At 39.7% G+C, this 25585-nt stretch overlaps 1 protein-coding gene across 2 annotated transcripts in view; it reads left to right on the top strand.

Annotated features, from left to right (window-relative positions):
* Positions 1 to 22966, top strand: part of EXD2 (exonuclease 3'-5' domain containing 2) — a 227974-nt gene extending 205008 nt beyond the window's left edge. For both annotated transcript variants that reach the window (XM_053697990.1, XM_053697991.1), the window contains exons 5-9: positions 1143 to 1426; positions 1552 to 1658; positions 3309 to 3444; positions 3565 to 3921; positions 22174 to 22966. In XM_053697990.1, coding sequence (XP_053553965.1) covers positions 1143 to 1426; positions 1552 to 1658; positions 3309 to 3444; positions 3565 to 3921; positions 22174 to 22390 — 1101 coding nt within the window. In that variant the 3' untranslated portion in view covers positions 22391 to 22966. The remainder of the gene's footprint in view (positions 1 to 1142; positions 1427 to 1551; positions 1659 to 3308; positions 3445 to 3564; positions 3922 to 22173) is intronic.
* Positions 22967 to 25585: the final 2619 nt, after the last annotated feature.

The following is a 25585-nucleotide window of genomic DNA, read 5'->3' as shown; positions in this document are numbered from 1 at the left end:
GATATTCTATGCTTCCAAAAATATATATAGGTATATACACATTCATTTCTATGCAGTGTTCAAAAACCATACAAAAATCCAGCAGATCACACACTGTCATATTCATTCATCCAGATATCTCATTAACTCAGTTGCTCTTATAATTTTCATTAGATTTCTGGAAAACAGAGAGAATAAAAAAAATGTTTTTATTTTTGATTCCATGGTTCAGTGCTTGCATACCCCCCCCCCCCCCCCAGTCTGCATTACGTGTATCTAAGTGTCAGAGCCACACAGCAGGGGTTTTTTGCATTTGAAATTAAATGAAATTAAACCAAATGCTCTATTGTCCTCACTTGTGTGTTTAGAATAACTTTACATCCTGAGTGGGGGAGAACTAAACATGATTGAAGTCAGTTTTTGTGAATGAAATGAATAATTTTCTACTGACCACTCAGATATCTGATTAAATATATTTATTTATTAACCTTAAAATATATGATTAAAATATATATATTTATTAACCTTACATATACCTTGACAATATATATATATATACATACATACATACATACAGTATATATATATATGTGTGTGTATATATATATATATGTGTGTGTGTGTGTGTCCAATGGGTTTAAGGGAAAGTTAAATTGACATTAAACCCAACATTTTTTCTTTTACGATTTATATAGATTATAGAACAAACAATTTTAAACAAACTTCCAATTTCTTCCTGTTATCTGCTTCATTCTTCTGGTATCCTTTTTGTTAAAAGATTTACAATGCACTACTGGGAGCTAGCTGAATGCATCAGATGAACCAATGACAAGAGACATGTGCGGCCACCAATTTGCAACTAACTCCCTAAGTTGTTTAAAATTGCATGTTCTATCTGAATCGTGTTTAATTTTGACTTTAATGTCCCTTTTAAGGGTCATAATAGTCAGTTATGCTCTAATTCAGTAGAGCATGTAATTTTAAGACTGACCACGGACTATTGTGTGTTTAACCCCTGCAAAGGTGTAAACACACAGAAGTACTGCTTGGGACCTGCAGAGCATTGCTGGTCCCAAACGGAAACCATTTCTGATCCTAACTGTATTTGCCTCTTAAATGTTGTAAGATTATATGTAAGTAACTATTTGTGTTGGATTTTGTAGATATTGTATGCTGCTCGTGACGCACAGGTATCAATTGCCCTATTTTTACACTTTGTTGGCTTCTTCTCTTCACCGCACCTAACATTGGAAGCCTTGCTTGCAAAGTGTCAAGGACTGGTAGATGTTCCCTTTAAGAGCAAGGGATGTGGCATTTTGAATGAGGAAGTGAACGGCGGACCAAAACAGAGAAAAGAAAGGACTGGGGAGCTGTCTTCTCAAAATTCTCAAAGCAAAGACCCTCGCAAAAACAAGAGGAAACCACTGGGTGTAGGTTACTCTGCAAGGTATATAGTTCCTTATGGAAGAAAGAGGCAAAAGAAAGAATCAAAATTGTTGCTGAAACATGTTTCAGCAGCATATAATAATGTACAGTCTTATAAAGGCTATTTAAGTTTCTATTTGTCTGCAGGAAGTCACCACTTTATGATAACTGCTTTCTGCATGCTCCTGATGGGCAGCCCTTGTGTACATGCGATCGGAAGAAAGCTCAGTGGTATCTGGACAAGGGTATTGGGGGTATGTACCACTGCTAATGTTTGACTGCTGTTGGGTAGCAGGTGGCTTAAAGTAACTTGGATTCTTCTATTGTTGCTTTTTTAAATAGCTATGCAAGCATTGCTGTTTCACAAACATAAATGTATATGTTACTTGTGTTAAAGAGAATTGAAACCTATTTTTTTTTCATGATTCAGATAGAGCATACATAGTTTTTAAACCCCTTAAGGACCACCGACGATGACCAGCAGGAAGGAGGGAGTGCTATTCTTACCAAGAAAGCCCTTAAAGTGATGGGAAATCCAAGCATTTAACAAACGCTAGGATTTACCATCACTAAAAATCAAGCAGAGTTTCATTCATCAACCTTCTAAAAAAAGGTTGCTAAACTCACCCTTTCTGTGCCGTTGCACAGCGCTAAATTCAGAGGCGCAGGCCGCCCAAGGCACAACGATCTCCTTCAATGAGGTGACGTTTGCATCTCTGAACCAATAGCGGTGCGTGACAACTGACAGGTTTCTGTGTTCACACACCGCTATTGGTTCAGAGGGGCAAGCAGCACCTCACTAGTAGAAGATCGTTGTTCCTTTGGTGGCCTGCACCACTGAATTTTGCGCTGTGCAACGGCTCAGAAAGGGTGAGTTAGCATCCCTTTTACAAGGTTGATGAATGACACTCCCCTTGATATTTAGTGATGGCAAATCCTAGCGTTTGTTAAACGCTTGGATGTACCATCACTTTAACTACCAGCGATGTATAGGGTACGTTGTGGTCTTTAAAGGTTCAAACAAATTTCCTTCAATTATCAATTTTGCTTCATGTTTTTGGTATCCTTTATGGAAGGATGAGGAATGCACTACTGGGAGTTACCTGAACACTTCGGTAAGCTAATGATTACGGCCATATGTGTGCCGCCACAGCTCCTGAGCCTACTGCGGTAAGATTTCTAACAAAGGATACCAAGAGAATGAAACGTTTGATAATAAAAGTAAATTGTAAAGTTGTTCAAAATGGTATGCTCTATCCATTTTTCATTACAGAAAAATGTTGGGTTTCATGTCCCTTTTATTATCATTGCCACAATTTAGCTTCTTTTTATTTTCTTTCCATAAATTACTTAGTTTTGTTAAAAAAAAAATCTCCTTTTTGTGCAAATTACCCTCAATCACTACAGATTGTATTTATAATACTTTTTTTGTTATTTCTAAAATAAATTAAATCATACTCTCTTTAAGCATTTCTATGCATTGTAAATATCTAATTTTCTGGAATATGTTCCAGACAGCAAACGCTCATCACTGATTTTATAGCTGTACACCCTTTATAGCCATGTTTTTGTTTTGTTTTTTAACCTTTTTCTACCTTCCCTTTCATTGGTAATTCATGCACTTGCACTATATTACGTTGAAATGAGGAATGCTAAATAAAATGAGGAATATAATTTATCCCCGACACTTTCCATCATGCATACACATTTTACCCTGGTTTTTAAGCTCCAATTGCTATAAATGGGATAGTTGGTGTGAAATGTATCCATCACCAACCTGTTCTGGCTATCCCCCCCCACCACCACCACCACCACCTCTTGTTGTGGCTAGCTGTCTAGTTTGTTTTGGTCAGTTTCTTGTTAGTCATCCCTTCTGTTTAATGTGTTCTGTTTTTCTTATTTAGACTTGGTAAGCAATGACCCTTTCATTGTTCAGCTGCTGTTTGAGCCATCTGGCCGGCCTGAGTCCAGTGCAGATTATTATCTTACAGTAAAAGAGAATGTTTGCGTAGTGTGTGGCAAAAGAGAATCATACATTCGGTGAGTGTATGCATAGAGGTTTTCTCCATGGCTCTCATCTTTATGTAGAAATCCAATCTATTTATGGTTAACATATTTGTCTTGTGTTAGTCCTTTACCTATATCCTTTTGTGTTTGCAGTAAGAACATCGTACCCCATGAATATCGACGTCACTTTCCCATCCAGATGAAAGATCACAATTCTCATGATGTGCTATTACTTTGTACAGCTTGTCATGCAGTGTCTAATTATTATGATGCCAACCTGAAGCAGCAGTTGGCTGAAGAATTCAATGCCCCTATTGGCTGTGAAGAAGGACTGCGTCTGCTGGAAGATCCAATGCGACGTCAAGTACGCTCTGGAGCAAGAGCTCTTTTAAATGCGACCAATCTACCAGAACAGCGTAGAGCTGAGTTATTGCAGGACATCAAAGATTTTTACAGTACTGAGAATGTCACACCTGAGACACTGCAGGAGGCAGCAAATTTGGAGTCCAGGTAAGAAAAGGAAAAGTGGGGGAGACTGAGGGAGAAAGGACATATTCCATTACCTGATTATATTAAACACTAATTGACAAATTGCATTACCTAAAATTGACCGATACTGTTTGTAAAATGGAATCAAGAGTACTAAAGGCTATATATAATAAAGTATATCCAGAAATAAAACCTCCAAAAAATTTTCAATGAGTTTTGAATAGTGGAGTGGGCAGCTTTAGCTTAAAGGAATAGTCTAGTCAAAATTAAACTTTCATGATTCAGATAGAGCATGCAATTTTAAGCACCTTTCTAATTTACTCCTATTATCAATTTTTTTTTGTTCTCTTGGTATCTTTATTTGAATAAGCAGTAATGTAAGCATAGGAACCGGCCCATTTTTGGTTCAGCACCTGGGTAGCTATTTTTGATTGGTGTCTAAATGTAGCCACCAATCAGCAAGTGCTACCCAGGTTCTGAATAAAAAATGGGCCGGCTCCTAAGCTTACATTCAAATAAAGATACCACGAGAACAAAGAAAAATTGATAATAGAAGTAAATTAGAAAGTTGCTTAAAATTGCATCCTATATCTGAATCATGAATGTTTAATTTTGACTAGACTATACCTTTAAATGAAAATTAAAATATAGTGATACATTTTAGATCTTCCTAACTGACACCTCTTTGCATTACATCAATGTAAAAAGTAACATTTTTAAAATACTGTATTACTTTTGTACTGTTTGATAAAGTCCAAGCTAATACACTAAAGAATATAGCCTCAGTTTAATTTAAGAGAGATGATAGGTGGAGTAATGCCCAGTCATTAATCAGGATGGAACTATAGACTAGAATGTTTACCCAGACTTGTCCTTCTATTAAATGTAAAGTCAGTCATTTAAGCTATTTATTCTATAAGATTTCTTTTTTTATTGTATTTTTGTCTTTGGGCAACTGAGTATAGGAAGGACTAAGCCATTAAAGAAATGCTAACAACAAAAATCTGAGTAGGTGTATTTCTTTAAGATACGATGAGTCCACGGATTTCATCCTTACTTGTGGGATATCGCCTCCTGGTCTGCAGGAGGAGGCAAAGAGCACCACAGCAGAGCTGTATAAATAGCTCATCCCTTCCCTCCCAACCCAGTCATTCTCTTTGCCTGTGTTAGTGATAGGAAGAGGTAAAGTGAGGTGTTAGTTTAGATTCTTCAATCAACAGTTTATTATTTTTAAAATGGTGCCAGTGAGTACTATTTTATTACAGGGTGTAGCCGTATTCCTTGTCAGCCTCTAGAGTAGAGCTACAGGTGGCTTTAAAGCAATGGGAACTGGGGAGATTTCATTCTCACTGCGCCTCCCATACTGAGTGCTGCCCTTCAGATGATGGTCTTAGCAGATATTAACTAAGACCCTGTATGTCTCCACAGAACTGCAGGAGGGAGAAGACCTGTTGATCCTGTGGGACCGGTCATGCTGTCGCTCAGCATAGAGGTATGTGCAGCTCTTTATTTTTCTGGGACATGTATTACCTCAGAAACTGCTGTATATATTACCTATTTCATAGTGGGGTAATGAACCTTTATCAGGGCTCCCCTCATTACTATGTACCACTCAGAGTTCGCATAACATTCACAAATTATGGTGATGCGGTGGGAGTCACGTATAAAAGGGCTCCTACTGTGACGTATTGCTCTGTTTTGTTGGGACATATCTCTCCTATATAGGAATTAGGAGGATTTTCTGGCTATTTATTGCAGGCACTGGGGCTAAGGAGAGTGGCTTTTGGGGACACTTAATCTGGGCTGGATGCCATGAGGGTTATGTCCTATAACAGTGAAGGATGAAACCTTTGGTATCTTTTCTTGATATTTTCGTTGTATAAGCTATGATATGATAAGTATATACGCTTTTTATTCCTTGCTCTGGTGTTACGTTTTGCTCCAGACTCAAGAGGGTTTCAGTTAAATCTCCCGGTATCCTATCTTTACCATAATGATGGCGACCGGGAGAGCATGTATTGTTACGCCCACGATGGGCGGGGGTTTCATTTTTGCGCCTTTTCTTTTCAGCTGCATATTTCATACTGATTCCTATGCAGTCTTTAAGATGGTAAGGTCACGCCCACGAAGGGCGGCGCTTGAAGCCGACTTAGACCGCATCTGCTCTTCTGTTATAAGCATGGAGCAGTTTTTTGAGAGGGCTGATTCCGGGCTGGAATCTCATCTGTGTCTTGTTCTATGTGGCAGAGAGCGCTACAGCTGCGCTCCGGATATGTTTTCATTCTGCTTGATATCGGTCATGTCGTTAGGTACATGACGCTTTTCAGAATGCAGAAATATCTGGAGGGTACCTCAGCAAGTTTTTCTGAGGTTTCTGCCGGTGTCTATGTGTTTGTGTCCTAGCCTAAAGCACTTCTACACGCACAAGTAAAAAGTTTCTATTTTTAAAATTAAAGTGACAGTAACATTTTTCTCTGTTCATCTTATTGGTCGTAATTTAGTTTATTCTTTGTTTAATCCTTCCTTTGGGTTGTAGATTGGGACAATCTCACTAAAAATGAGTTGATTTTTTTCATTTAAAGAGACAGTACAAGTTTTATCTGTTAATCTTTTGTTAAAGGATTTTCACTGTTTCCTTGTTTAATCCATTTTTTATGTCTTAGGATGGAATAAGCACGCACAAAACTGAGTTACTTTTTAATTTTATAGCACAGTAACCTTTGTGTTAAAATTAAAAAAAAAAAAAACGAAATTAAGATTGTTTTTTTTTCTGAACCTTCTACTACTATGGACTGTTGTCTATGGTCAATCTATGCCACAAATTTCTCCTATAGTGTCCCACTAATATTATGGCCCACATGCAGTGCCCTGCGCTTCCTCTAACATTGCATACCTCATAGTTTTTCCTACGTGTGTAGAAAACATTATTAGAGTAATTAATTTCGATCAGGATGATTGATCTAGTAGTTGCTATCACAACTGTTTCTTCCCTGTTAACGTTGAGGAAGATACTTCACTATGGAAATTAGGGCGTCCAGTAGGTTCTTCAGAAATGGAAGAACCACATTCCCTTTCATCAAATGTATGTTTTCACATTCAAGGGTCCTATGGTTAAGAACTTAAAGAGGATCATACATCAGGGCTTATAATGGTGCCCAGCTATGTTTTTTGTTACTGTCGCTAGTGCGACGGTGTATTTTCTGATGCTACTATATCAGACTTTTCCCTGGATAAAGAATCAGGATAGGATAAAAGCCTTTGAGTTGGCTAATTCTTTTATTTCATATTTTTCCCTTCAATTTTTCAAACTGAAATTATAGGTTTCAGGTTTTTCTGTTCCAGCTCACCGAGCCTTATGGTTGGGGCCTTGTTCTACAGATGTAGGCTCTAAGTCTAAGCTTTTTAGCGATTCCTTGCAAGTAATTCTGTTTGGATTAAAAGAATTTACAACATAATGATTAAAAAATAAAAATTGGTCTGCTGTTGAATCAGACACGGTGTGGAGGACATGCCCCCGATCCGGGACCGAAAAAAGGTCTTGTAGAGGGCAATATCAGTCTTCGCTCAGGCTTGGGTTCGAGATGTTCAGGATCCCTGGGCAATAGAAAATAGTGTCCCAGGGAACCAAGTCGGAGTTTGAGGAGTTTTTCAGGTTTGTCTGCAGGTCAGTTCATAGGAGAAGTGTTATTGTTTGTGTAAGAGACCTCTCCTCCCTGGGAGTATTTTTTTCCCGTTCCTGTACTGGAACAGGAGCAGTTTTTTTTTTTTTTTATTCAAATCTGTTTGTAGTTACCAAATTAAGAGAGGGAACCTTCAGACCTATTTAAGACCTTAAAAGTTCAAACAAGTTTCTCATAGTTTCATCGCTAGATGGAGACTATTCGTACCATTCTTCTTTTGATCTGGAGGGTCAATTTATGGCAACAGTGGATTCTGAGGATGCATATCTTCATGTTCCTATCCATAGAAATCATTTTCTGACGGAGGTCAGGCACAAGTTCCTGAGGTTTGCCTTTCTGGACGAATCCTTTCTGTTCGTGGCTCTTCTTTTCGGTGTGTCCACGACACTCAGAAGTTTCACAAAGGTTCTGGGGTCTTTATTGGAGGTTCTAAGGCCTCAGGGCATTGCGGTGGCGCCTTATCTGAACGATATACTGATCCAGGCATCATCATTTCAACTGGCAAGGTCCCATACCCACATTGTGCTTTCCTTCCTACAGAACCACGGGTGGAAGGTAAACCTGGAAAAGAGTTTTTTTAGTTCCTCAGACAAGAGTTCCCTTTCTGGGAATTCTAATCGACTCTGTTTTAATGAAGATTTTTCTGATGTCAGAAATTCTGAATGCATGTCGTCTCATTCAGTCCAATCCTCGTCCGTCAGTAGCTCAGTGCATGGAGGTAATCGGATTGATGGTGGTGGCAATGGACATCGTTCCGTTTGCTTGTTTCCATTTCAGGCCTCTGCAATTAAACATGCTCAGGCGGTGGACTGGAGATTATACGGATTTGTCTCCTCAAGTAAATTTAGATTGGGAGACAAGGGACTCTCTTCTCTGGTGGTTGACGCTGCCTCATCTGTCCCAGGGGTCTTGCTTCCGCAGATCCTCATGGGTGATAGTGACAATGGATGACAGCCTGTTAGGATGAGCAGCAGTCTGGAACTCCCTGAGGGCTCAGGGTGTATGGACTCAGACAGAGTCTGTCCTTCCCATCAATATCCTGACATATGCACTTCAGGCTTGGTCTCAGTTGGCTTTGGTCCAATTTATCAGATTCCAATCGGACTACATAATGACGGTAGCTTACATCACTCATCAGGGAGGAAAGAGGAGTTCCTTAGCGATGACAGAAGTAGCCAAGATAATACAGTGGGCGGAGACTCACTTTTGCCATTTGTCGGCGATCCACATCCCGGGAGTGGAAAACTGGGAAGCAGATTTTCTGAGCAAACGGACATTTCATCCGGGAGAGTGGGAACTCCATCCGAAGGTATTTTCCAACCTGATTCTCTAATGGGGCAGGCCGGAGTTGGATCTAATGGCATCTCGTCAGATTGCCAAACTTACAAGATACAGGCCCAGATCCAGGGATCCCCAGGCCGAGCTGATAGATGCCTTGGCAGTGCCTTGGTCTTTCAGCCTAGCTTATGTGTTTCCTCCGTTTGCTCTCCTTCCTCTGGTGATTGCTCGAGTCAAACAGGAGAGGGCATCGGTGAGCCTCATTGCTCCTGCGTGGCCTCGCAGGATTTGGTATGCTGATCTGGTGGACATGTCATCTCAGCCACCGTGGAAGCTCCCATTGAGGAGAGACCTTCTCATTCAGGGCCCCTTCCATCATCTGAATCTAGTTTCTCTGCAGCTGTCTGCTTGGAGATTGAACGCTTAATTTTATCTAAGCGAGGTTTTTCTGATTTGGTCATAGATACTTTAAAGGATTACTTTCCGTTATAATTTTTAAGCCAAACAACTAACATATTAAAGTTAATAAACATTAATTAAAACCTACTGACCTATATTTTCTCCAAAACAAAGTTTCATAACGTTCTAAAAGTTATATCTTTTATTTGCCGATGATGTCACGTTATCCTGCCCACTATTTTCAGCACTGCATGTTCAAAATACTTAAACCAATGAAATTGTGTTTAAAGCGCCATTTTGAAACCTAGGTATTGTAAACGGATTGGTACAGAGCAAAGGATACCCGTGGAGTGGGTTTGGAAAACAATTACATTTGCAGACAAGATTTCTGATATACGGTAGAGATATGTTAATGAAATGCTATTGATAAAAAGCGTATTTGGGGTAGTTAGTTAGTAACAGGCATAGAAAATATTTACTTACAGTGGCCCTTTAATTCAGGCACGTAAGCCTGTTACTAGGAAAATTTACCATAAGATATGGCGTAAATTTCTATATTGGTGTGAATCTAAGGGCTACTCATGGGGTAGTGTTAGGATTCCCAGGATTTTGTCTTTTCTCCAAGAGGGATTGGAGAAGGGGTTTCTCTTGTTAAGTGTGTTCAGTCCACGGGTCATCCATTACTTATGGGATATATTCTCCTTCCCAACAGGAAGTTGCAAGAGGATCACCCAAGCAGAGCTGCTATATAGCTCCTCCCCTCACATGTCATACCCAGTCATTCTCTTGCAACTCTCAACAAAGAAGGAGGTCGTGAGAGGAGTTAGGAGTTTTTTACTTATTCTTCAATCAAAAGTTTATTTTAAAAATGGCACCGGAGTGTGCTGTTTTTTCTCTCAGGCAGTATTTAGAAGAAGAATCTGCCTGCGTTTTCTATGATCTTAGCAGACGTAACTAAGATCCACTGGCTGTTCTCGCACATTCTGAGGAGTGGGGTAACTTCAGAAAAGGGAATAGCATGCGGGGTCCCCTGCAAATGAGGTATGTGCAGTAAAATATTTTCTAGGAATGGAATTGACTAAGAAAACACTGCCGATACCCATATGATGTAAGTACAGCCTAAAATGCAGTAGTAGCGACTGGTATCAGGCTGGTAAATGTATGCACAGTAGAGTTAATTTCTAGGGACTAGAATTTGACTGAAAAAATACTGTTAATACTGAAATAATGTATGAGCCTTAACTGCAGTAGAAGCGACTGGTAGCAGGCTTAGTGATAACTTTACACAACATCTGAAATGTTGTTTTTTAAAACGTTTGCTGGCATGTTAATCGTTTTGTAAGGTACTTTGGTGATAAATCTCTTGGGGCATGATTTTTTTTCCACATGGCTAACGTATATTTCTGCATAGAAACCTTTATAGCTGGTCTCCCACTGTTGTAATATGAGTGGGAGGGGCTTTTGTTAGCGCTTTGTTGCGCAGTTAAAATTCAATCATAGTCTTCCTGTTTTCCTCCTCCTTGATCCAGGACGTCTCCAGAGAGCTCAGGGGTCTTCAAAATTTATATTTGAGGGAGGTAATCAGTCACAGCAGACCTGTGACAGTGTGTTTGACTGTGATAAAAACGTTAACTGTTAAATTGATTATCCGTTTTTGGGTATTAAGGGGTTAATCATCCTTTTGCTAGTGGGTGCAATACTCTGCTAATTTCATACATTTAATGTAAAGATTTGGTTGCTATAACTGAATTAGTTCATTGTTATTTCAACTGTAATTGTTTTTTGGTGTTTTTAAATGCGCTGCAGCGTTTTTACATTGCTTGAAAAATTTCTGAAAGTAATTTCCAAGCTTGCTAGCCTCATTGCTAGTCTGTTTAAACATGTCTGATACAGATGAATCTGCTTGTTCATTATGTTTAAAAGCCAATGTGGAGCCCAATAGAAATATGTGTACCAATTGTATTGATATTACTTTAAATAAAGGTCAGTCTTTACCGGTAAAGAAATTATCACCAGACATCGAGGAGGAAGTTATGCCGCCTAACTCTCCTCACGTGTCAGTACCTGCGCCTCCCGCTCAGGAGGTGCGTGATGTTGTGGCGCCAAGTACATCAAGGCCCTTACAAATCACTTTACAAGATATGGCTAATGTTATGAAAGAAGTATTATCTAATTTGCCTGAGTTAAGAGGCAAGCGCGATAGCTCTGGGTTAAGGACAGAGCGCGCTGATGACACGAGAGCCATGTCCGATACTGCGTCACAATTTGCAGAACATGAGGACGGAGAGCTTCATTCTGTGGGTGACGGATCTGATCCAGGGAGACCGGATTCAGAAATTTCAAATTTTAAATTTAAGCTTGAGAACCTCCGTGTATTGCTAGGGGAGGTGTTAGCGGCTCTGAATGATTGTGACACGGTCGCAATCCCAGAGAAGTTATGTAGGCTGGATAAATACTATGCGGTGCCGGTGTGTACTGACGTTTTTCCTATACCTAAAAGGCTTACAGAGATTATTAGCAAGGAGTGGGATAGACCCGGTGTGCCCTTTTCCCCTCCTCCGATATTTAGAAAAATTTTCCCAATAGACGCTACCACACGAGACTTATGGCAGACGGTCCCTAAGGTGGAGGGAGCAGTTTCTACTTTAGCTAAGCGCACCACTATCCCGGTGGAGGATAGTTGTGCTTTCTCAGATCCAATGGATAAAAAATTAGAAGGTTACCTTAAGAAAATGTTTGTTCAACAAGGTTTTATATTACAGCCCCTTGCATGCATTGCGCCCGTCACTGCTGCGGCGGCTTTCTGGTTTGAGTCTCTAGAAGAGGCTATTCGCACAGCACCATTGGATGAGATCATGAACAAGCTTAAAGCGCTTAAGCTAGCTAATGCATTTGTTTCGGATGCCGTTGTGCACTTAACCAAACTAACGGCTAAGAACTCCGGATTTGCCATCCAGGCGCGCAGAGCGCTATGGCTTAAATCCTGGTCAGCAGATGTGACTTCTAAATCTAAATTGCTTAATATTCCTTTCAAAAGGCAAACCTTATTCGGGCCTGGCTTGAAAGAAATTATTGCTGACATTACTGGAGGTAAGGGTCACTCCCTTCCTCAGGATAGGGCCAAATCAAAGGCCAAACAGTCTAATTTTCGTGCCTTTCATCATTTCAAGGCAGGAGCAGCATCAACTTCCTCCGCTCCAAAACAGGAAGGAACTGCTGCTCGTTACAGACAGGGTTGGAAAAGCAACCAATCCTGGAACAAGGGCAAGCAGGCCAGAAAGCCTACTTATGCCCCTAAGACAGCATGAAGGACGGGCCCCCTATCCGGAAACGGATCTAGTGGGGGGGCAGACTCTCTCTCTTCGCCCAGGCTTGGGCAAGAGATGTCCAGGATCCCTGGACGTTGGAGATCATATCTCAGGGATACCTTCTGGACTTCAAAGCTTCTCCTCCACAGGGGAGATTTCATCTGTCAAGGTTATCAACAAACCTACTAAAGAAAGAGGCATTTCTACAATGTGTACAAGACCTCTTAGTAATGGGAGTGATCCACCCAGTTCCGCGAACGGAACAAAGGCAAGGGTTTTACTCAAATCTGTTTGTGGTTCCCAAAAAAGAGGGAACCTTCAGACCAATCTTGGACCTAAAGATCTTAAACAAGTTCCTAAGGGTTCCATTGTTCAAAATGGAAACTATTCGAACCATCCTACCCATGATCCAAGAGGGTCAGTATATGACCACAGTGGACTTAAAGGATGCCTACCTTCACATACCGATTCACAAAGATCATTATCGGTACCTAAGGTTTGCCTTTCTAGACAGGCATTTCCAGTTTGTAGCTACGGCCCCGAGAATTTTTACAAAGGTTCTGGGCTCACTTCTGGCGGTACTAAGACCGCGAGGCATAGCGGTGGCTCCGTACCTAGACGACATTCTGATACAAGCGTCGAGTTTTCAAAATGCAAAGTCTCATACAGAGATAGTTCTTGCATTTCTGAGGTTGCATGGGTGGAAAGTGAACGTGGAAAAGAGTTCTCTGTTACCACTCTCACAAGGGTTCCTTTTCTAGGGACTCTGATAGATTCTGTAGAGATGAAGATTTACCTGACGGAGTCCAGGTTATCAAAGATTCTAAATGCTTGCCGTGTCCTTCATTCCATTCCAAGGCCATCGGTAGCTCAGTGCATGGAAGTAATCGGCTTAATGGTCGCGGCAATGGACATAGTACCATTTGCGCGCCTGCATCTCAGACCGCTGCAATTATGCATGCTAAGTCAGTGGAATGGGGATTATTCAGATCTGTCCCCTCTACTGAATCTGGACCAGGAAGCCAGAGATTCTCTTCTCTGGTGGTTGTCGCGGGTTCATCTGTCCATAGGAATGACTTTTCGCAGGCCAGATTGGACGATTGTAACAACAGATGCCAGCCTACTAGGCTGGGGCGCAGTCTGGAACTCCCTGAAGGCTCAGGGATCGTGGACTCAGGAGGAGAAACTCCTCCCAATAAATATTCTGGAATTAAGAGCAATATTCAATGCTCTTCTAGCTTGGCCTCAGTTAGCAACACTGAGGTTCATCAGATTTCAGTCGGACAACATCACGACTGTGGCTTACATCAACCATCAAGGGGGAACCAGGAGTTCCCTTGCGATGTTAGAAGTCTCAAAGATAATTCGCTGGGCAGAGTCTCACTCTTGCCACCTGTCAGCGATCCACATCCCAGGCGTGGAGAACTGGGAGGCGGACTTTCTAAGTTGCCAGACTTTTCATCCGGGGGAGTGGGAACTTCATCCGGAGGTCTTTGCTCAACTGATTCATCGTTGGGGCAAACCAGAACTGGATCTTATGGCGTCTCGCCAGAACGCCAAGCTTCCTTGTTACGGATCCAGGGACCCGGGAGCGGTGCTGATAGATGCTCTAGCAGCTCCTTGGGGTTTCAAGATGGCTTATGTGTTTCCTCCGTTTCTGTTGCTGCCTCGATTGATTTCCAGGATCAAACAGGAGAGAGCTTCGGTGATTTTGATAGCGCCTGCGTGGCCACGCAGGACCTGGTATGCAGACCTAGTGGACATGTCGTCCTGTCCACCATGGTCTCTTCCTCTGAGGCAGGACCTTCTAATTCAGGGTCCTTTCAACCATCCAAGCCGAATTTCTCTGAGGCTGACTGCATGGAGATTGAACGCTTGATTCTATCAAAGCGTGGTTTCTCTGAGTCGGTTATTGATACATTAATACAGGCTCGGAAACCTGTTACCAGAAAGATTTACCATAAGATTTGGCGTAAATATTTATACTGGTGTGAATCCAAGAGTTACTCATGGAGTAAGGTCAGGATTCCTAGGATATTGTCTTTTCAACAAGAGGGTTTAGAAAAGGGTTTATCTGCTAGTTCGTTAAAGGGACAGATTTCTTCTCTGTCTATTCTTTTACACAAACGTCTGGCAGAAGTTCCAGACGTTCAGGCTTTTTGTCAGGCTTTGGCTAGGATTAAGCCTGTGTTTAGAACTGTTGCTCCACCGTGGAGTTTAAACTTAGTTCTTAAAGTTCTTCAAGGTGTTCCGTTTGAACCCCTTCATTCCATTGATATTAAGCTGTTATCTTGGAAAGTTCTGTTTTTGATGGCTATTTCCTCGGCTCGAAGAGTCTCTGAGTTATCTGCCTTACATTCTGATTCTCCTTATCTGATTTTTCATTCAGACAAGGTAGTTCTGCGTACTAAACCTGGGTTTTTACCTAAGGTAGTTTCTAACAGGAATATCAATCAAGAGATTGTTGTTCCATCATTATGTCCTAATCCTTCTTTGAAGAAGGAACGTCTTTTACATAATCTGGATGTAGTCCGTGCCCTGAAGTTCTACTTACAGGCAACTAAAGATTTTCGACAAACTTCTTCTCTGTTTGTCGTTTATTCTGGACAGAGGAGAGGTCAAAAGGCTTCGGCCACCTCTCTCTCTCTTTTTGGCTTCGTAGCATAATTCGTTTAGCCTATCAGACTGCTGGACAGCAGCCCCCTGAAAAAATTACAGCTCATTCCACTAGAGCTGTGGCTTCCACCTGGGCCTTTAAGAATGAGGCCTCTGTTGAACAGATTTGCAAGGTTGCGACTTGGTCTTCACTTCATACCTTTTCAAAATTTTACAAATTTGACACTTTTGCTTCTTCGGAGGCTGTTTTTGGGAGAAAGGTTCTACAGGCAGTGGTTCCTTCTGTTTAATGTTCCTGCCTTGTCCCTCCCATCATCCGTGTACTTTAGCTTTGGTATTGGTATCCCATAAGTAATGGATGACCCGTGGACTGAACACACTTAACAAGAGAAAACATAATTTATGCTTAACTGATAAATTTATTTCTCTTGTAGTGTGTTCAGTCCACGGCCCGCCCTGTCTTTTTGAGGCAGTTCTAAATTTTAATTAAAACTCCAGTCACCACTGCACCCTATAGTTTCTCCTTTCTCTTCTTGTTTCGGTCGAATGACTGGATATGACATGTGAGGGGAGGAGCTATATCGCAGCTCTGCTTGGGTGATCCTCTTGCAACTTCCTGTTGGGAAGGAGAATATATCCCATAAGTAATGGATGACCCGTGGACTGAACACACTACAAGAGAAATAAATGTATCAGGTAAGCATAAATTATGTTTTTCAGCAAGTTCTTTGAAGGGACAGATTTCTGCTTCATCTATTTTGTTACACAAGAGTCTGGCAGATGTTTCGGATGTTCAATCTTTTTGTCAGGCTCTGACTAGTATCAGGCCTGTATTTAGACCTATTGCTTCTCCTTGGAGTTGGAATGTAGTTCTTACAGTTGTTCAAGGGGTTCCGTTTGAACCTATGCATACCAGAGATGTTAAGTTATATTCTTGGAAAGTTTTATTTCTGGTTACTATTTCTTCTGCTCGAGGTGCCTATGAGCTTTCGGTTTTACTATGTGATTCTCCTTATCTTATTTTTGATTCAGATAAGGTAGTGTTACGTACTAAACCTGGTTTTCTTCCTAAAGTTGTTTCTAACAAGAATATTGATCAGGAGATTGTTTCTTCTTTGTGTCCTACTCCTTCTTCCAAGACGGAACGTCTATTACAAATTTAGACGTAGTCCGTGCTTTGACGTTCTACTTACAAGCGACTAAGGATTTTCATCAATCGTCTTTCTTATTTGTCATTTTTTCAGGGACACGTAGGGGTCAGAAAGCTACGGCTACCTCTTTTTCTTTTTGGCTGAAGAGTATCATCCGTTTGGCATATGAGATTGCTGGACAGCAGCCTCAGGAGCGAATTACGCCTCATTCCTCTAGGGCTGTGGCTTCCTCGTGGGCATTCAAAAATGATGCTTTGGTTGAACAGATTTGCAATGCGGCAACTTGGTCGTCACACTCTTTAAAAATTTTACAAATTTGATTCCTTTGCCTCGGCTGAGGCTGTTTTTGGGAGGAAAGTTCTTCAAGCAGTGGTGCCTTCTGTTTAGGTTCTCTGTCTTGTCCCTCCCGTTTCATCCGTGTCCTATAGCTTTGGTATTGTATCCCACAAGTAAGGATGAAATCCGTGGACTCATCGTATCTTAAAAAAGAAAATGTATGCTTACCTGATAAATTTATTTATTTTTGGATACGATGAGTCCACAGCCCGCCCTGTTCTTAAAGGTTCAGACACCTCTGCACCTTGGCTTTTCCTTTCTCTTCCTAACTTTGGTCGAATGACTGGGTTGGGAGGGAAGGGAGGAGCTATTTATACAGCTCTGCTGTGGTGCTCTTTGCCGCCTCCTGCTGACCAGGAGGCGATATCCCATAAGTAAGGATGAAATCCGTGGACTCATCGTATCCAAAAAGAAATAATTTTATCAGGTAAGCATAAATTTTCTTTTTTGTTGAGTACAATTTTGAAGACTACATTTTTGAACTTCTGTCTCTTGTCATTTGCTGAAAGGTTTATCTAGGCAAGCTCAGGAGCAGCAAAGAACCTAGGCCATTTAATATATATTTTACAGTCACTTTAATAGAATTATTAAAATGGGAACTCCACTTTCATACAGGAAACCCAAAGGAAAGATTACTGTTCTTTTAATATTGAAAACATGTACAGGTGCTGATATCTTGAGGAATTTTATGATTTTGAATACAGTTTTGTGACGGGAACGTTTTGTTGATAAAAGGCCATATAGAAATTCTTAATTTCAGTGCATATCTGCCTATCTGTTGTATGATATTTGGAGACTTGTGTAGCAGAATGTTCTGTTTGAGAGTAAACAACTTAATTGCATTTTTTCCCATTAACACAAATATTATGTTTAAGTCCAAACCATGGATTTATTTATAATCAAAAGATTTTATTTAATTTATTAAAACCGTAACAAGGAAGTTTGTAAATTGTCCATCTGAACTCAGTACAAGAGCAAGGCGCATATACATAAATGAAAGGGACATGAAACCCAAGATTCTTCTTTCATAGTTTAGATAATTACATTTTAAGCAACTTTCTCATTTACTTTTATTATCTAGTTTGCTTCATTCTCTTTGGTATGCTTTGTTAAAGAAGTAGTAATGCACTACTGGAACTTACTGAATGCCCTAGTGAGCTAATAACATGAAGCATATATGTGCAGCCACCAAATAACAGCTCCTGAATCTACTTGGGTATCCTTTGCAACAAAGGCTATCAAGAGAACAAAGCAAATTAGATGAGACGTAAATTGAAACATTGTTTAAAATCGCATGCTCTATCTGAATCATGAAAGAAAAATTGTGTTTCATGTACCTATAACTATAATAGTTAGAAATGTAGTATAATCTTATAAACAGTAATATCCTAAGAATGTATTTTAGGAAGTGCAACCGTATAACATAGAGGTAGTCATACACCTGTTCAATTACTTGGTAACAGAAATTGCTAATCAGCCAATAACATGGCAGCAACTCAATGCATTTAGGCATCTAGACATGGTGAAGACGACTTGCTGAAGTTCAAACCGAGCATCAGAATGGGGAAGAAAGGGGATTTAAGTGACTTTGAACATGGCATGGTTGTTGGTGCCAGATGTGCTGGTCTGAGTATTTCAAAAACTTCTCATCTACTGGGATTTTCACGCACAACCATCTCTAGGGTTTACAAAGAATGGTCCTAAAAAGAGAAAATATCCAGTGAGCAGCAGTTGTGTGGACAGCAATGCCTTGTTGATGTTAGAAGGGAATGGGCAGACTGGTTCGAGGTGATAGAAAGGCAACAGTAACTTAAATAACCACTTATTACAACCAAGGTATGCAGAATACCATCTCTAAATGCACAACATGTCGAACCTTGAAGCAGATGGGCTACAGCAGCAGGAGACCACACCGGGTGCCACTCCTGTCAGCTAAAAACAGGAAACTGAGGCTACAATTTGCACAGGCTCACCAAAATTGGACAATAGAAGATTGGAAATACGTTGCCTGGTCTGAGTCTCGCTTTCAGCTGCGAAATTTATATGATAGGGTCAGAATATTGCGTAAACAACATGAAAGCATGGATCCATCCTGCCTTGTATCAACGGTTCAGGCTGGTGGTGTAATGGTGTGGGGGATATTTTCTTGGCACACTTTGGGCCCCTTCGTACCAATTGAGCATCGTTTAAATGCCACGGCTACTTCCAACAGGATAATGCACCATGTCACAAAGCTCAAATCATCTTAAACTGGTTTCTTGAACATGACAATGAGTTCACTGTACTCCAATGGCCTCCACAATCACCAGATCTCAATATAATAGAGCCCTTTTGGGATGTGGTGGAACGGGAGATGAGCATCATCGATGTGCAGCCGACAAATCTGCAGCAACTGCGTGATGCTGTCATGTCAATATGGACCAAAATGTCTGAGGAATGTTTCCAACACCTTGTTGAATCTTTGCCACGAAGAATTAAGGCAATTTTGAAGGCAAGAGAGGGTCCAACCTGGTACTAGCAAGGTGTACCTAATAAAGTGGCCGGTGAGTGTAGATGCTTGTTTATTCTGTAATGCTTGATATACTGGTATTCAGATGGTGTGGTTACTTGAGGTCTTCTTGGTTTGAATAAAAATTATTCTGTTGCGGAAACATTTAGTATGCATTGTACTGCCTCCTTAGAAATATTCAGCTTAGCTGCACTTAGTGCTGGGAAACCTTTTTAAGCATTCAGGAGAACAACTTTTTAATATTACATAAATTAAAGCTGGTGGGGAGGTGGAGCTTGAACATAGCTGCAAGCGTGTGGCGTGTTCTCCATAGGTCTGTACTCAGAGGTTGTTTGCCGCACACCGCAGCCCCATTAGCCTGTGACTAGGTGGAGGTTCTCTACAGGCCAAGCTCACCATGCTACCATCAGGCTGAGGCCGAAGGAAGATAAAGAATAAAGGGATAGCGCTAAAACAGCTAAAGAGATCTCAAAATAAATAAAAAAAACAGTATGTCTGTGAATCAAATGATTTAGGTGAACTTTAATACTCTGATGTGTAGAGTTGAAAAACTATGATAAAAAGAAGGAACTAAAAAGTGCAAAAAATCGCTAAATGTCAAATCTTAGATGCACAATAAATATAACACGTAAATTATAAAATGTGAATACACTGTTGTGTTAAAAATCGTGGCTTTAATTATTAAATTTGATGTACCGATTGGAAGATATGTCAAACAAATAGAGTTTAATAATTATTACGATATAAAATGATTTAATACAATATAAAAATACATATCGTAATAATTATTAAACACTATTTGTTTGACATATCTTCCAATCGGTACATCAAATTTAATAATTAAAGCCACGATTTTTAACACAACAGTGTATTCACATTTTATAATTTACGTGTTATATTTATTGTGCATCTAAGATTTGACATTTAGAGATTTTTTGCACTTATTAGTTCCTTCTTTTTATCATAGTTTCTCAACTCTACACATCAGAGTATTAAAGTTCACCTAAATGATTTGATTCACAGACATACTGTTTTTTTATTATTTTGAGATCTCTTTAGCTTTTTTAGCTCTATCCCTTTATTCTTTATCCGCCATATCGTTTAGGTGAATATTTTTGCAGGTTAGATCATCTTTAAAGGACTAGCCAATAAGAGACAAGAGTGTAGTATATTCAAATAAAATCCCCTTTTTCTTGAGGAGGAAGGAAGGAAGCCTGGCCTCTGTACTGCACGGATGAGACACAGCAGCCTTCGAGTATCATCAAGAAACACTGTTTTATGCTCCCTTTTCCCTCTGCAAGGAACTTCAAGGTATAAAACATAGTATGTGCCTGGATGCTATGTATGACAGCTGTGCTGGAAGAGAAGAGAGAACGTAAGAGGAGCTACTGCTTCTTTATCAATCTCCTTATGAAGATTTGCTTATGTGAGCTGAGTTAACTTACTGTGTTTTTCTTGCAATATAAGTTGGACAATCTGTTTTTCTTTAAAAAGAGACAGTATAGATTGCTGCCTTTATAAAGCTGTTGCTGCACTATACTTAAAGAAACTAAAGCAGAGGGAAGGGAGTAAAGAAACCTTTCTTTTCTGCAAAAGTAAGTTGGAATCTGTTTTGGAAATATGTGATCTTGTATCCTATCTGAATTTCCTGGTTTATTAATCCCTGATGCTTAGTACATATGGAGAGATATATACAGGCTTATATGAACTAAGTTAATTTGCTGTGGTTTATATTGCAAAAAAAAATGAGTAAATTGGTTTCTCATAAAGGAGATTGTATTAATTGCTGCTTTATAAAGCTCATGCTGTATCATACTTTGACAAGGGAGTGAAGAAATCTTTCTGCAAAAAGAAAAAAGTAAACTGGAATCAGTTGTGGAAATAGGTCAACGTGTATCCTCAACTGCCCTGGGTTAATAATCTCTGCTGCTTAAAATGTATAGAGAAATATATACAGGTTTCCAAAGTTAAAGAATATTGAGAAGAAAAGTATCAGACCTCCACAGAACTCTCCTTCTAGATCTTTGATGGAGGAAACTGTTTCTGATAATGTTGCTATAGCTATTCAAATGTCTGAAATTATACTACCTAAAAGTGACGGCCTCTTGGATACCACAATTAGGGAAATTAAACTGCACTCTGAAAGAATATCTGCTGCAGAACAAAGCATCTCAGTCAGATCTAAAAGGACTGTCCAAGATCTATGGAGATGAACATCTGAATTAGCTAAACAAAATATTTTACTTCTCAAGGTACAAGACATGGAGAATTGCTCAAGAATAACAATCTGCGTATTCTAGGCCTTGCAGAATCACTAGACAGAGAGATTATTAAATTCCTGAATTTTCCTTGGAAAAGTGGCGATTTTGAGGGCATACAGAAGGAAAAAGGATCTGATACAAGAGCAGAAGATTTTAATTTCCCAAGACTTTTTAATGGAAGTCTCTAATAAAAGAAGAATATTATCCTGTTTAATGTACTAAATTGGTGCAGGAGGGCAGACCAATTTATCTGCTCTATCCTGCTAGATTTAAATAAAAATCTGGAATTTCTTCTCTTGTATTTAATTAATTAGAAAAGGCATACGCTTTTTTTTTTTACATAATGAGAAATAGTAGTCTTAATTCACTAGTAAGTTTACATTTAGTTAATTGTAAATAGAAGTAATAGGACCCCTACCCCTTTTCTCTTTTTTCCCCTCAGCAGGTTTTTTATTTTTTGGAAGGGGGGGGGGGTGAGAGAGGAGGAGAAAGCAAAGGGAAAATGGGGATGATGGCACACCCAACTATGCAGTCTGGGATTAGTAGAACTTATTTCTGAGAGAAATGTAGCTGCGTTATAGTATCAGAGTGATTAGTTATGTTACAAAGCAAAATTGCATTTTAGGCAGGATAGGGGTTTATAAATGAGCAAAACCACTTAGTGTGAGTATACATCATAAAGAAACCACATGCAGTGCAAACTAAACATTCTTACTTTTAACTTTATTACTACAGGGTTCTGAATGAAACCTACATCCCTCATGGACTGAAAATTGTACAGAGCTTTGCTAAAGGTGGGCTGTTGTCCCTGATGGAACTTGAGAGGCGTTGGCGCCAGCATTTCCTGGACACCATGCAACCTAAACATCTCCCACAGCGGTGGTCAGTGGATCATAACCGTAGCAAACTTCTCAGGAAATATGGTGAAAACATGCCAGTACAGTTGTGTTAGGATCTTCATGAACTTTCACATTTACCAGCAATGAACTGACTAGAGATTTAATGATGGAGGACCATGTAACTTGATTTGTGCCAAGATTGTGTTCTAACTAAGAATTTACATTTTAACTTTCTATCCTTTAATATGCTGATCTTATAACCCTATTTATTGGGATCTTTAACATGGGAAAAGATTTCAAATTTTGTTTTGACTATTAATTTATGGATTGGTGCTGTATTTTTCTTTTACTTTTCTTTAAATGGATCCTCCTCAAATGGTTGGACTTCTTTTCCCCCACATCATAACATTGTAGCTTTGTAATGCCATATCTCTCTCATGTTATTTTGTAGATGTATTAAATCATAATCCGAGGGTATAGCGATACAAAAAATATCTTTTAGAATGTGGTATATGGTTTCATGCTCTTCATATTTTTCTTATTTATTTTTTATCAGGTTCTCCCATTTAGATGCATTAATTTATATATTTAATATTTTTGTGGAGAAATTTCTGATTTTGACTCTTAAAGAGCTGTTCCTAGTGAACCTTCTACATAAAAATAATAAAAATCTTCAACCTTAAATTAAATCTGTTTAGAATCTTTGGTTTGCTGTCCAAACTGGTTCACTGGTAAACATGGAAAAAATAAATTTAGTTCCAGCCTCAAAAATAATTTAAAAGGACTTCCGGTGAGCGTCTCAGCAAGATGGCCACTGCTTCACACTGCTCTGTGTATGTCAGCTGCTTTTGAAAGAATTGTGGCTGAATCTTAAGCCATCCAGATCTCCCTTGACAATAATTGTGTCCGGGAAACTTGTAGGATCAGGAAGCTCCGACTCCTGGCCACCGAGAAGGCATACAAAGAAATTTAAACCCATTCTTTTCTTTCATGTAATTAGCAAGAGTCCATGAGCTAGTGATGTATGGGATATACATTCCTACCAGGAGGGGCAAAGTTTCCCAAACCTCAAAATGCCTATAAATACACCCCTCACCACACCCACAAATCAGTTTTACAAACTTTGCCTCCCATGGAGGTGGTGAAGTAAGTTTGTGCTAGATTCTTTGAAAGGACAAATTTCTGCTCTTTCTGTGTTGTTTCACAGAAAGATTGCTAATCTTCCTGGTATTCATTGTTTTGTACAGGCTTTGGTTCGTATAAAACCTGTCATTAAGTCAATCTCTCCTCCTTGGAGTTTGAATTTGGTTCTGGGGGCTTTACAAGCTCCTCCGTTTGAACCTATGCATTCTCTGGACATTAAATTACTTTCTTGGAAAGTTCTGTTCCTTTTGGCCATCTCTTCTGCTAGAAGAGTTTCAGAGTTATCTGCTCTTTCTTGTGAATCTCCTTTTCTGATTTTCCATCAGGATAAGGCGGTGTTGCGGACTTCATTTCAATTTTTACCTAAAGTTGTGAACTCTAACAACATTAATAGAGAAATTGTGGTTCCTTCATTGTGTCCTAATCCTAAGAATTCTAAGGAGAGATCGTTGCATTCTTTGGATGTAGTTAGAGCTTTGAAATATTATGTTGAAGCTACTAAAGATTTCCGAAAGACTTCTAGTCTATTTGTTATCTTTTCCGGTTCCAGGAAAGGTCAGAAGGCCTCTGCCATTTCTTTGGCATCTTGGTTAAAATCTTTGATTCATCATGCTTATGTTGAGTCGGGTAAAACTCCGCCTCAAAGGATTACAGCTCATTCTACTAGGTCAGTTTCTACTTCCTGGGCGTTTAGGAATGAAGCTTCGGTTGATCAGATTTGCAAAGCAGCCACTTGGTCTTCTTTGCATACTTTTACAAAATTCTACCATTTTGATGTGTTTTCTTCTTCTGAAGCAGTTTTTGGTAGAAAAGTACTTCAGGCAACTGTTTCAGTTTGATTCTTCTGCTTATAATTTCAGTTTTTTTCATTATAAGATTTAAACTTTATTTTGGGTGTGGATTATTTTCAGCGGAATTGGCTGTCTTTATTTTATCCCTCCCTCTCTAGTGACTCTTGCGTGGAAGCTCCACATCTTGGGTATTTATTATCCCATAAGTCACTAGCTCATGGACTCTTGCTAATTACATGAAAGAAAACATAATTTATGTAAGAACTTACCTGATAAATTCATTTCTTTCATATTAGCAAGAGTCCATGAGGTCCACCCTTTTTTTGTGGTGGTTATGATTTTTTTGTATAAAGCACAATTATTCCAATTCCTTATTTTTTATGCTTTCACACTTTTTTCTTATCACCCCACTTCTTGGCTATTCGTTAAACTGATTTGTGGGTGTGGTGAGGGGTGTATTTATAGGCATTTTGAGGTTTGGGAAACTTTGCCCCTCCTGGTAGGAATGTATATCCCATACGTCACTAGCTCATGGACTCTTGCTAATATGAAAGAAATGAATTTATCAGGTAAGTTCTTACATAAATTATGTTTTCTCCAACATAGGTGTGTCCGGTCCACGGCGTCATCCTTACTTGTGGGATATTCTCTTCCCCAACAGGAAATGGCAAAGAGCCCAGCAAAGCTGGTCACATGATCCCTCCTAGGCTCCGCCTACCCCAGTCATTCTCTTTGCCGTTGTACAGGCAACATCTCCACGGAGATGGCTTAGAGTTTTTTAGTGTTTAACTGTAGTTTTTATTATTCAATCAAGAGTTTGTTATTTTAAAATAGTGCTGGTATGTACTATTTACTCAGAAACAGAAAAGAGATGAAGATTTCTGTTTGTATGAGGAAAATGATTTTAGCACCGTAACTAAAATCCATGGCTGTTCCACACAGGACTGTTGAGAGCAATTAACTTCAGTTGGGGGAACAGTGTGCAGTCTCTTACTGCTTGAGGTATGACACATTCTAACAAGACGATGTAATGCTGGAAGCTGTCATTTTCCCTATGGGATCCGGTAAGCCATGTTTATTAAGATAGTAAATAAGGGCTTCACAAGGGCTTATTAAGACTGTAGACTTTTTCTGGGCTAAATCGATTCATTATTAACACTTATTTAGCCTTGAGGAATCATTTATTCTGGGTATTTTGATATGATTATATCGGCAGGCACTGTTTTAGACACCTTATTCTTTAGGGACTTTCCCTAATCATAGTCAGAGCCTCATTTTCGCGCCGGTATGGCGCACTTGTTTTTGAGGACAGCATGGCATGCAGCTGCATGTGTGTGGAGCTCTGATACATAGAAAAGTCTTTCTGAAGGCATC

This window comes from Bombina bombina, chromosome 1, assembly GCF_027579735.1.
Source record: "Bombina bombina isolate aBomBom1 chromosome 1, aBomBom1.pri, whole genome shotgun sequence".
Classification (NCBI taxonomy): domain Eukaryota; kingdom Metazoa; phylum Chordata; class Amphibia; order Anura; family Bombinatoridae; genus Bombina; species Bombina bombina.
This window is presented reverse-complemented; position numbering and strand designations above follow the sequence as displayed.